General features: G+C 54.2%; 1 protein-coding gene across 4 annotated transcripts in view; it reads right to left on the bottom strand.

The window, feature by feature from the left end:
• Positions 1-13097, bottom strand: part of GATAD2A (GATA zinc finger domain containing 2A) — a 103293-nt gene that overhangs the window by 10647 nt on the left and 79549 nt on the right. For 3 of the 4 annotated variants that reach the window (XM_061190173.1, XM_061190175.1, XM_061190172.1), the window contains exons 4-8: positions 4708-4840; positions 4474-4605; positions 2540-2629; positions 1380-1511; positions 1062-1229 (exon numbers count right to left, since the gene is read on the bottom strand). In XM_061190173.1, coding sequence (XP_061046156.1) covers positions 1062-1229; positions 1380-1511; positions 2540-2629; positions 4474-4605; positions 4708-4840 — 655 coding nt within the window. The remainder of the gene's footprint in view (positions 1-1061; positions 1230-1379; positions 1512-2539; positions 2630-4473; positions 4606-4707; positions 4841-13097) is intronic. The other variant, XM_061190174.1, reaches the window with a different exon arrangement.

Genomic DNA, 13097 nt, shown 5'->3' on the forward strand with positions numbered 1-13097 from the left:
CATCTCCAGGAAAATACACACACCTGACAACTTGTATGTAACACATCATGGGGCTCAGGGAGCCCAGGACGGTTGCCCAGACCCCGCCCATGGGGTCTCCACAGCAGAGCAAAACTCCCCACCATAGAGGATGCCATCACAGCACCTTGGCCTGTCCACTCCAGCCTCTGACCAGCCAGTTCCTCCCTGTCCCTTTTGCAGGCTCCCCTGGCCCCACAGGGAGCACAGCCACAGGATCCACCACTGCCTGCCTGGTTCCCATCCGCATGGCATGAGAACAGGGTATGGCACACGGTATAGTAATTTGATCCGAGTTTATGGTGTGGATGAAACTGCCTGTCCAGGACGTCCCCATTTGGGTGGCAAGACTGTACTTGAACCTGACTTTAGAAGAGGCAGGGACGCTGTCCAGAGCCCTGCTGGCCATGATCTTATCTGAGAAAGGCGGGCAAGGATGCACCATGCCAAAGGAGGAAGAGAAGCTAACTTGCACATCAACAAAAGCCCTTGCAAACCCAGTAATTTTATCTGTCAATGAGGATGATGCTTCGGCCTGCCCGCCCCTGGTCTCATGCTTCGGCCTGCCCGCCCCTGGTCCCATCTTCCCCGCTCTGTTGGGTGGCGACAAACCCTCCCCACTTCAGAGGCTCTGTACAGAGGTGAAGGGATGCACGGCTAAGAATAGATGCACTGGTGCTGAAAGGACATTTGCAGACATTCTCCACACGTTTTTGCCTGTAGAGGGGGAGGGTGCGGAGCGCTCTGGTGCCCCACCCTGAGCCTTCCCGTATCTCAGCTCAGATCTCCACCCCTCCCACTCTCGGCAGCTATCCACCTCTGCTAGATGGCAGTTGGCAACATAAGACTCCTGCCCATGACTTTCATGCCCCAACTAGCTCCAAGGAGCTACAGTACCACTGTCTGTGGGGCTGGATTATCCAAGACCTCACCTGGCTCCAAGGAAGCAGGCAAGTCACGCCAAGCCGCCCTGGAGACATGACTGGGTCCCAGGACTGTGGGCCATCAGAGGGGCAGCTGCGGGGCACACACATGACCCTCACCTGTGGGATGTTGACGAGCAGACTAGTGTTGGGGACGTTGGCGACGCGGATGAGGCCCTGCTGGATGATCCTCTGTCCCTGAATTTGCACACTGGGCACAGATGCCCGGGGAGCCAGGAGGAGCGGTGGTGGCCCCGTGCTGGAATGTTGTCTGATGTTGTGGATCTGCTGTCAGGGTGTGGTGGGGGGAGACAAGGCAATGAGAGGGACGACAGAGGGCGCCACAGGGAAAGAGCCCCCAACCTGAGAACTAGGAAGGCTCATTCTCGAGAGGTGGAGGGCTGCCTGGGGTTTCCCTTAAGCCCTCGCTCTGCTCACCTGGGCCCCCCTGACGAGTGGGGGCATGACGACCTGCGAGCTCGCCTGTGGCCCTAACTTCGAGGACGTCTGCTGCCCGCCACGGACCAGGGGTGGTGGGATGACACTGCCAGGCATCCGAGTTGAAGAGGTCTGTCAACAACACCAACCCCTCAGATCTTACATGACTTTTTCAACAAACAGGTTCGCTGTTTTTGTAAAAGCACATACTCATTACCCAAAAAAAGGTGGTGGGGGAGGAGAAAGGGCAAGCTGGGACGAAGTGAGAGAGTGGCACGGACATATATGCACTACCAAATGTAAAACAGATAGCTAGTGGGAAGCGGCCACATAGCATAGGGAGATCAGCTCGGGGCTTTGTGACCACCTAGAGGGGTGTGATAGGGAGGGTGGGAGGGAGACACAAGAGGGAGGGGATATGGGGATATACGTATACGTATAGCTGATTCACTTTGTTATACAGCAGGAAGTAACACAGCATTGTAAAGCAATTATACTCCAATAAAGATGTTTAAAAAAAAAGATTAAAAAAAAATTTAAATGTCAAAAAAAAAAGGTGGTGGCAGAGAAAGTAAAAGCTAAAATGCCTAGTTATTCAAAACACAAAAGAACCAGGAACAGACTCTGACAAGAGCCACGCCAACCTGGGCTCACTCAGGCTCACTCAGGACTCGGGCCCCAGCGCAGCAAGAGTCCAGCTAACTGGGACCAGTACCACCCGCCTGCTGGTCTGAGCTGGGGGCTCAGGCCTGTTTGAGGGGAGGTGGCCCCTGGCCTGACCTCTGTCCTATGGCTGGAAGTGGGAGATCTGCCCATCTCACCCTGTGGGCAGAGGAGGCTGTGAGCCGGGCTGGGACAAGGCCCCGCTGGGCCCCCCAACTGCCCTCAGAGAGTCAGGCTGAAGGGAGCCCAGTCTGCCTAGGACCTTGGTCCTCTCTCCAGTCTCTCTAGGGGTGGTCATGGGAGGGGTCCTCCGAGAGTCTGTGTGATTTGTTTATGATGTCAACAGGGGCCTGGGTTGGGTATGGGAACACAAGCATGCTTTATTTTTTGGGCTCCCACCAGAAGGCCTCATTCTAGTCTAATCAGAAGGAACGAGTGGCCTTTTGCAGAAACTGGATCAGGGCTGCTCAGGAGCATGACGCAGAGGGAACACTGACCTGAAGTGATGGCTTGCCGGAAGGAATGTTCTGGGTGCCCCGTACAAGCGGGGGAGGGGTGGTCACAGAGCTTCCAGTGGAGCCTGCGGGCTGCAAGAGAGCAGGACATGCAGGAGATGAGAGGGTCACCAACCCTGCTCCTCCCACACGTAATTCTGACAGAGGAGCATTGCTTTTCTTCCTCTTCAAAAGGCATCAGGCTCTCAAAGGTCTTGCTTCCCGCCTGCCACGTTCCTTGCAGCAGGAATTGACATGTTTGAAACAGATAAAGGGGATTTCCCTGGTGGTCCAGTGGTTAAGACTCCGGGCTCCCAATGCAGGGGGCCCGGGTTCGATCCCTGGTCAGGGAACAAGATCCCGCATGCCGCACCTAAGAGCCCACATGCCACAACGAAGATCCCGCGTGCCGAAACTAAGACCCAGCACAGCCAGATAGATAGATAGATAGGTGAATAAATAAACAAACAAATAAATACAATAAACAAAGGACAGATTTTCCAGCACCCTTTACCCCACCCCCCCGCCCCAGGGTGCTTGGCATCACTGTGGTTCAGGTGCCATCTCTGCCCTCCAGCGGACAAAAAAGGCTGGTGGTAGAGGCTGAGGTGAAGGACCCTGGGCTTAGACAGGTTAATCCCAACCCTGGTGAGAAAATGTTGGGTCCAGGCACTTTTTTTTTCTTTTTTCAAAAAAGATTTATTTATTTATTTATTTTTGGCTGCATTGGGTCTTAGCTGCGGCACGCAGGATCTTCGTTGAGGCATGCGGGATCTTTCATTGCGGCGCGGGGGCTTCTCTCTACTTGTGGCGTGTAGGTTTTCTCTTCTCTAGTTGTGGCACATGGGGTCCAGAGCGCGTGGGCTCTGTAGTCTGCAGCACACAGGGTTGAGGCGCGCGAGCTCAGTAGTTGTGGTGCACGGGCCTAGCTGTCCCGCTGCATGGGGGATCTTAGTTCCCTGACCAGGGATCAAACTCACGTCCCCTGCATTGCAAGGAGGATTCTTCACCACTGGACCACTGGGGAAGTCCCCAGGCACTTCTTAAAGTCACATATTCCACCAGAGAAGGGACACTGACAGACTTGGTTCACATCATCAATTCTTAAGCACTCAACAAGGAAACAAGTAATGAGCAGGCTCTGTCCATCAGGATATTAACAGACGCCAGGCTTGGTCCACTTGTTTACCAGGTGTGGGTGGGGGCTCAAGCAAATCCCCAAGTCTGACCAGAGAGCGTCCCCCGTCCTGCTCCCTTAAGGGGACACATGTTCTACACACTGTACTGCCTGAAATGCATTTACTTTCTGGTTCACTAAGAGAGTGGTTAGAATATAAGGAAGGGTAGTTTTGTCACCGACCAGGAACCTTCCCAGAATGGGACACCAAAAAAGGACAAAACAAACTTGACCTTGCCTTACATGGTAAGGTGCATTTAGAAGCAGCACAAGGAGCCGGAGGCATCAGGGGAGGTTAACAGGAGAAGCTCTGGGGCTGGGCTATGGTGCACCCTGTGGCATTCAGCAATCTGTCCACAAAACCACAGCGGCCCCTGCTGGCCAGCACATTCATCCACAGGGCCGAAGGCCTTTCTGAAAAGGGGTCTGAGACAGAGCTGTGCTTCCAGCACCGTCAAAGATGCCTGCTCTCCATTTCCTTGATGGAGTCTACAGGGAATGAGGTTTACATACTCAGATCCAGAATATACTAGACCAAAACGTACTCTGATATCCTCTAAGCTAAATCCAAAACATGAACTTGAGTCTGCAAATTTCCAATTCAGACCCTGTCCCTACGCCCCTGAGGAAACCTGACCCCTCATGACCAGTCTTTCTGGCTCCTGGGGCAGCGGTGGGCCAAGGAAATGACCATGGCTTTCTGTCCCTGGTTCTAAACGGCTCTCACTGACCACTGAGGAGGGATCAGACGCGCACATACCTTCTGGGTGGTAGTTTCCTTTTGTATTTGACTCTGCCGCAACTTTTTCAATAAAACGAGTTTTGCTTCTTCTAATCTTAACTCTTCTTTTAGTTGCTTAATCATCCTTTCTCGTTCTTCAGGACTGCTTTTCTACAAGGGCAAGAGAACAAGGGTTGAGGGGGAGGGCTGGGGGCCGGCGAACACAGGCTGTTCCACTGCGAGATGGTTCCCCAGCATGGGGACAAGGCTCACCATAAGGGCCTCAGTGCTGGTCTCCTTCAAGGCATCCTCGGTCAGCCCATTCACCCTCGGGCTCGCAGGCTGCTCGTTGTCAGAGAGTACGATCACGTCGGGCGAAGGGGCTCTCCTCTCGGACTTCATGTCACTGTGGAACAGGAACAGTCGCAGGTTACTACCAGAGCGTCCCCTAGAGCCCCGCCCCACACCCCGCAGATGCCTGGATTCAGACGCAGACACAGCAAGGTGGCAGCAAGCAGGGCTGCCTCACCAGACCTCCCCACCACCTGCCCACCCAGGCTGCCTTCTCTCACCGCACTCACCACGGGGCACTCAAATCTGCCAGTTTGCGGCTGAGCCCTTCAAGAGCCGGGACTGTTCTTGGTAACCACTTCTGTGTCCCCCGGGCTGAGGACACCTACGTGTTTGAAGGTGACACAGTCATTTTGAAAAACACCATGGCTCCTATCTCTACCATGTAGCTCAGTACTGAATAAAAACACTGGGTCCTGAATCTTGGGCCTCTGGCTGGGGCTCCTACCTGCCCGTGTTGGAAGCCACCTGATGGGGCATCCAGCCCCCACGCAAATCAGCCTTTCTTTGCTAAACCCAGACTCGCTGACAGCCCTCACTCGCGGACAGCCCACCTGCCCGTCCCCAGGAGACAGAAGGCCTGATGCACATGTTGTCGGCCTACATTCTAGCTCCCCAGCATGGGGTGTCACCACCTCACAAGGTGGCCAAGGCTGCCTGCTGGATAGTCCTTCCTGGGCTACACGTGGCCTCTTCACCCTGCCAGTGGCAATGTGGCAGTAGTGGCTGCATGTTTTGAAACCGACTGGAACATGGAACACATTTTCTCTCACAGATCTGGGTACTTTCCACCCACCTGATCCGCTCACAAACTAGTTCCCAGCCACCTCTGCGCATTACCCTCTGCCCTCTTACCCCAACCCTACCGCCCAAGTCCCCTAGGACATATATGCACATCTAGTGATGCTGGACTTCTGCACTGGCATTGCTGACCCCACACATAAGGACCAACGGGTCCCACAGACGGTGCTTAGCCCCGAACCAAGCAGCTCTGTTTGCTGAGGGCACAACGTAAACTTTCCCTTGAGATCTGGCCTCAGCATTTGTGTCGAAGGAATCAAATCCTTCTATCAGCAGGAAAACCAGCCAAGGACTGAATGTGTCCGCTAGGTGGCACTGTGACCCAAAGAACAAACTCGATGAAGTTAACTGGGAGTAACAGCTCAAAGTTGTCCCATTTCTTCCAGCTGAGCGGGGAGAGAGTTATAGATGGAGAACTGGTGTTTTAACAGCCCACTGAACTGCCCTTTCGATTCCCAGAGTGAGCTGTGTCTTCAGGGAAGGATGGGCACAGAGGACCAGACACTGCATTCCCTAACTCCCCTAGCCCCTCAACCCGCAGTGTGCTCCCCAGGCCCCTCCTAATCCCACCTCCTAGAGCGGCATGGCTGCTGCACCTCAACAATCCCAGCCCTGATCCAATTTAACCAGCACAGTTGCTGGATGGTCTTCCAGACAAGAGACCAGGAGAGTGAACAAAAAAAGGCTTCCATTTCAAGGTATAGAATCCCCTCACTGTGGTTATCAGCCCACGTTCTCAAGTCCAGAAATTGGCTGGCTGTCTATAAAGTAACCCGGGATGTCTCACCAGGGCCTCATCAAACTAAAAACCAATGCAATTCGGGGACCACCACGCTTTCAAGTCTCTGTGTCTCCCTGCTGACTGCCAACTCTGCCCAAGATCAACTTTAAAGATGACCTCGGGGGACTTCCCTGGTGGCACAGTGGTTAAGAATCCGCCTGCCAATGCAGGGAACACGGGTTCGAGCCCCGGTCCGGGAAGATCCCACATGCTGCGGAGCAACTAAGCCCATGCGCCACAATGTAGCCCCCGCTTGCCACAACTAGAGAAAGCCCGCGCACAGCAACGAAGACCCAATGCAGCCAAAAATAAATAATTAAAAAAAAGAAAAAAGAAAAAAATGACCTCGGGGCTCCAATTCCGGGTTCTGTGGACACGCACACAGGCACTAAGCAGACACGAGGCTCCAGCACAGGAGCTGCAGCCGCTGGTCCCAGCCCAGGTGGGTTCCCAGGCGGCTGGCTACACATGGGCAGAGGAGCAGCCCAGGCAGAACCACGTCTGGAGTTACAGACTACAGGCGCTTCCTGAGCAAGAGCGCTCTGAGACAACGGTAACTTACAGGGATTTACCACTTTTTATCATCTCAATGAGGATGTGCACGTCTTCCAAAGGTGAAATGTCTAATAAAGCTCAGATTTGCCTGAGGGAAGAGGGTAGGGTTAGGGACTGGGACCATGTGGAAGCTGAAGCTCCCTGAGATGGCCACTCTGACCACAGCACTCCCAGGTCCCATCTTGGACTGAGACTAATCAATAACTCGTCCAAGAGATGACATCACCTCCCATCAATGATCACTCAGCATCCCAGCAGCCAGCAGGGAGTGAACTTCCTGTATGCTAATCAGGCCACCAAAAAGTCATGTGACAAAGGCATTTCCCTCTTTGGTCATGTGACCCTTTAACTGTGCCTTCCAACGTGAAAACCATGGCAACAGCCAGTTCTAACCAGTTTGTGACACGCAGCCTTCATTTTGAGAAGTGAGGTAGGGTTCAGGTGCTGTCAGGAAATGGAGGCGCCAGCTCACCCTGGGGCTGCCGGGCTGCAGGCATTTCCTGTGTGGTGCCGGCCCGTTCGATTGTTACAGGGACCTGAGTCACCTCTTCCAAACACAGAAGGGTCACCAGCCCCACTAGTTTCCAAGATGAAAAACTTTCCTAAGTTTAATTTTAAAGCAAAGATGCTTCAAGTCTCTCATTACTTTCCCAGAGGGTTCTTTTAATTCAGGAAAAAGAACACGCATTTAACAAAGGCTCAAAATTATTGTGGGCATTCTTTTTTTAAAACGTATTTTAAATTATAAAACCATTTAGGCCAGGAGAACAAAGCAGAGGAAATTTAGCCCAACATGCCAGGGGAACAGTTGTAGTGGCCAGGTGTACTGCCTCAATCCAGGGCAGCTGCCTGGGCACCAAGTTTATTTAGAAGCTATATGATTTCAGGGCAAATTCATTAAGCCTATCCTGCCCATCTTGGGAACCCTCATATAAAATATTATGATCAGGGGACTTCCCTGGTGGTCCAGTGGCTAAGACTCCACGCTCCCAATGCAGGGGGGCCGGGTTCAATCCCTGGTTAGGGAACTAGATCCCACATGCTGCAACTAAAGATCCCACATGCTGCAACTGAGACCTGGCGCAGCCAAATTTAAAAAAATTATGACCAGAAGAGATTTTACATGACCAACAAAAATCCCTGGAAGCAGGCCAGGCTGTTAGCAAAAATGGTCTCACTACCTCCTCCCCTGTATACCGGCCGTGGCTAAACAAACAAGAGTTCTGTTACCTGCCCAGAACTTTCATCAAGTTTCCTAAAGGGAAGGCAGGGATTATAAACTTAACTCATGACAAGATCCCTCCATTCACAGCACCAGACTACCATCCCAGCTGCTAACCAATCAGCGGTCAGTGTGAGGTTAATATTTAAGTGTCTCACTGGCCTGTGCCAGGGGAAGCAGTCTCATCAAGGGAATGCAGCTCTGACCTTTGTTGTTCTCAATATGGGCCTGCCTGATGTCTGGGGAAGGCACACTTGACCCACACTCATTCATTTACTCACTCACTCCAATTTGCTGAAAGCCAACCTAAGAAGCAGGTGCTGTGTCAGGTAGTTGGGAGAAACCCCTGGATAAAAGCAGTTCCGTCCTTAGGGTCGACCAGGAGGGGCAGACGCAAAACCAGGAGGGGGAGGGGCAGGTGGGAGTGGACCACCACCTGCCTCAGCCCACTGAGCAGCAGAGCAGCTTCACCAAGGCACGTTACTACCCCAGACCTGCTTGATCAAAGCCTGCATTTTTATAAGATCCCTAAGATGCCTGCACACACAAGGGAAGTCGGGGACGAGCCAAATGAGGCCTGGGGACAACAAATTGCTCCTCAGGGCTAACCCAGGGGAGACAAGCAGGGCTGGTGGCCAACTACTCCCTGATAGAACCCTCCCTCTTCCCCTCATCTTTTGGGCCTGGCTGGGCAGGGAGAGGCAGGCGGTTGCTAACAGTTTGATGGGTACGGCAGGTGCGGGGGGAGGCTTTGCCAGACCCAGCGCCAGTTTCAGCAAACATTAGTCTTGGCCCCACCAGACCCTTCCCCAGGGCATTCCTCCCTCTAGAGCCCATTCACCCATCCCAGGCCCACAGCCTCTCCAGCCCTCAGCCCCTGAACTCCAAGTTGCTGCTCACATGTACGTCCTGTCATGAGCTCCTCCCACCTTCACCACCATCCCCTCCAAGGAATGTTCCTCCGTCATACTTCTCATCTCCCTTGTGAGGCCCAACTCACACTTCAAGATGCACTTCAAACCATCTGTGCCCTCAGAAAAGGCCCCGGCTGGCCCCGCCCCGCCCTGGGAGCGTGGTCAGCACTACCCCACTGTGCTCACGGGGCCACCCCCGCAACAGCGTGCACGTCTCGGGCAGCCTTCTTCGCCCTGCCCCTAACTGTCCATCCTGGGGGCAGGGAGCTTAGGGCAAAACTCTGGGGGCTTCCACTCAAGGGCAGCACAAGCCTGAACAGAGGCACTCCCCTGACAGAGACCAGCTCACTCGCCCTCACCTCAGCAAACTATCCAAGAAAGTGCCTCGCCCTCCTACAAGGTGCCATTATGGCAGCCCCGCGCTGGCTCAGTTCACCCTCCCACAGCCTCCCAGGGTGATGCTGTCATTGCGCATTTGATAGGCGGGTTCCCCCACCCAGGGCTGGGGCCGGAGGTCACCACAGGCATAGCAGCCAGGGAGCCATGGTCCCACCTGGAGCCATCTCCACAACGCTGGGGCCCTACAGCTCCCGGTGAGGGCCAGGATGCTCCTAAGGTGGCCCGACAAGCAAAGGGCTCCCCACCTCCCCAGAGCCAGAGGGGCAGGACTCTCCTCCTAGTGCCATGCTGGGTGGTGGACAGGCCACAGGGCTTCCTCCCAGAGCAGGCACTGTGCACCAAGCCTACACACACTGAGGGGAGGGGGAGAGTCGCACCCTTACAAAACGTCTCACTTGGTTCTGCCTCTTGCAAGTGAGAAGCCCAGGGTAGGACACTTCCCTCTCTGTGCCCCCTACAAGGATGGGGACAGTAATTCCTGCCCCACTGGGTGGGGTTTGCTGCGTGAGGTGAGACCTCAGTGCCAAGGAGGCTCAGACGCCGTAGGAGGCCATCAGGGCAGTTCAGGCCCCAACCTCTCCTGAGGCAGTAAGGGGTTGCTTGCTGTGAAGGTGAACTCGGCACACAGCAGTCAATTGGGTAACACGTGAATATTCTCAAACCCGGTGAAGACAGAGATTGGGCCTGCTGTGTGGGTGCTCAGATGACACAGCTGGTGTGCACCTACCTCCTCCTCTTCCCTGCACCTGGCTCCAGGATGGGGTCTATGACTTCACGAGGAATCTGCAATGCCTGTAGACTGACGGATCACCTTGTACATGTGAGCAGCTCTTTCCTCACGCACACAGATGCTGCACTGGTAAAGGATGTGCAAACTCACTTAAAAGGATTTCTGAATTCTGTGACATTATGTCTTGTCAAGTACTAGGCCCTGGAAGTCCAACTCCTAACCTATGAGTCCAGGACTCTGGTGGATGTTAAGGAGGAGTCCTAATACACCTGGTTGACAAAACCCTGTACAGAGGACCACCGCACTACACCCTTACGAGGCCATCCATTCAGTCCTGAAGAGCACCATGGAGGTAGCTCATTCCATGTGATCCATGCCTCCCCATGCTCACGTCCTCGTGTCCGGTCCTATCCCCGGGACCTGGGTTAGTTTTGTGGCTCACTCTCTGAGGCCAGGAGTGAGGAACATAGAGGAAGCAACGATGCAAGCTTCTGAAGCAAGGTCACAGCCTCAAAAGCTTGTGCTTGGGACTTCCCTGGTGGCACAGTGGTTAAGAATCCGCCTGCCAGTGCAGGGGACACGGGTTCAAGCCCTGGTCCGGGAAGGTCCCGCATGCCGCGGAGCAACTAACCCCGTGCGCCACAACTACTGAGCCTATGCTCTAGAGCCCGCGAGCCACAACTGCTGAGCCCGCACACCTAGAGCCTGTGCTCCGCAACAAGAGAAGCCACTGCAATGAGAAGCCTGTTCACCACAACGAAGAGTAGCCCCTGCTCACCGCAGCTAGAGAAAGCCAGCGCACAGCAATGAAGACCCAACGCAGCCAAAAAATAAATACATAAGTAAAAACTAATTAATTAAAAAATAATAATTAAAAAAAAAAAAAGCTTGTGCTTGGGCCCTTGGAACATATGCTCTGAGAGACCACCCCCGAGTAGGATGCCAAACTAGCTGCTTGGAAAGAGGGTCACAGAAACAGACACAGAGATGGGCCCAGCCATCCCACATGAGTAACCAAGCCACTGGGGACACCCAATCCAGCTGACGTGGGACTACAAAGATGAGAACCCAAGAAGCTGCACCCAGCTGGAACCAGCAGACCTGACAGATGATGCTACACCAATACAGTTACTTTAAACCACTAAACTAATGGGGCCGGCAGCCCAGCTCTGCCCCCAGCGAGCTGGCCTACACCACTATAATGCCATGGCCTCCCTCAGACTCAACAAGGCCACCCACTCTAGATGCTACAGTACCCTGGGAGAGAGAAGGTGGGAAAGAAAAGGTTTACCCAAGTAACCATCCTTGCTGAACCTCAAATCCCCCCAAGAGGACCAGCAGTAGTTCTCTGCACACAGAGGCTGCCCGGGGCAGATGCAGACTTGGGAGGAGATTGGAGCATAGCTCTAGGACTGCCCAGCAGGAGCACAGAGCTGCCCAACAAAGAAAAGGGGGTGTATAGAAGGTCCCACAGGAGAGGAAGGGGCCATCCTCAGGTCTGGGAGCCACAACCAGTGGCTTCAGGCACCACCGGGAGTGGTGTCTGAGTCAACGCTGGAAAGCAATTCCATATACTTAATCTAATGAGCACTCCCATTCCAGAAATACTTCCAGAAAAGTCCTAAAGAAAGAAAAATAAGACGTTTATCACCAGTTCCCAGGTTAGTCCTACTACCTGGTAACATTTCATTGGCCGTTCCCAGTTGCATACTGGGCATCTCCACAGACACACACCACTGGGATCTTTCACAGCCGTTTGGGCATGGGAGCTGCTCACTGGGACCCCATGACACCCCACCCTCCTTTTCCAAGGGGCCCCATCTATTCAGACACACCCGATGTGATTAGAAAGGGAACCACTGCATGCAGACACAGGTGCATCCCAAAGTCGAACACGTGCCTGCCCTTGGGGTTGGTGGGCACTGACGGGTGCCTGGTCCCTGCCGCGCCCCCCGGAGCCCACCTGCTTCCCGCCAGCCCCAGCCCCTCAGCTCCCTCGGCTCCCTGGGCTCCCCTGCGCAATTCCCCCAATTCCCCCTCGACTCCCTTCTTGGCATCCATTACCACTTCTCCCAGCACTGTAACTTGACACCCTGTTGGCTGGGATGTCAAGACAAAAGCCCAGAGCCTGCTTTGTGGGGGCCAGGAAGTCAGAATACATTTTGCTTCTAGGCCACAGAGGCCATGGAGGTGAGCAGCTGGGACGGGATTTTTGAAACCCAGCCATAATTCTTCCTGGAGACTCCAGGTCCAGCTATCTCTCTGGGACTCCATTATGGCCCACCCTGCCATGGCAACAGCCGAACATCTCGGAAGAAAGGAAGAGAGCAAGTGTGACCAGGGTCTGGTCCCGAGAGCCCATCCCCCAACCAGGGCCCCCCAGCACAGAGGCAGCTGCAGTGGAAGAGCACTGTGCCATCAGCAAGGCCGGGAGGCATCCAGCCCGTCCTGCTGGGGATCCTTCTAGGAACACAGGAGCCCCCAGAAGTCACACAGCCTGGCTAGGGAGACCTAGAGGACCTCACTGGGACTGGAAGCAGGGATAGGGGCCAGTTTTGGGGGCATGCAGAGTCGATGGAGAAACAAGCCAAGAATGGGCAGAAGGGAGTGTTCCCTGGGCCAGCAGCTGGCAGTGGCCCCACAGAAAGACCCTGACATCAAATGGCAATGGGGCAGCCTGCAGGGCCAGCACCCACCCAAGGAGGTCACTGCAGCATGACCCTGCCAGCAGGCAACATGTTCCAGTCGGGTCACCACCAGGAAGGCTAAATCCGATTCAGCACGCTCTCTGCTCAGAAATTTGGGAAGGGGCACATATTAGAAATGACCACAGTCAGAACTGAAATGCTGACTTATGTCAGATTTGGGAAAATCACCCAGGACATTTGCTGACCCTTTTTGATGGCCATC

Source organism: Eubalaena glacialis, chromosome 4 (genome assembly GCF_028564815.1).
Source record: "Eubalaena glacialis isolate mEubGla1 chromosome 4, mEubGla1.1.hap2.+ XY, whole genome shotgun sequence".
Classification (NCBI taxonomy): Eukaryota; Metazoa; Chordata; class Mammalia; order Artiodactyla; family Balaenidae; genus Eubalaena; species Eubalaena glacialis.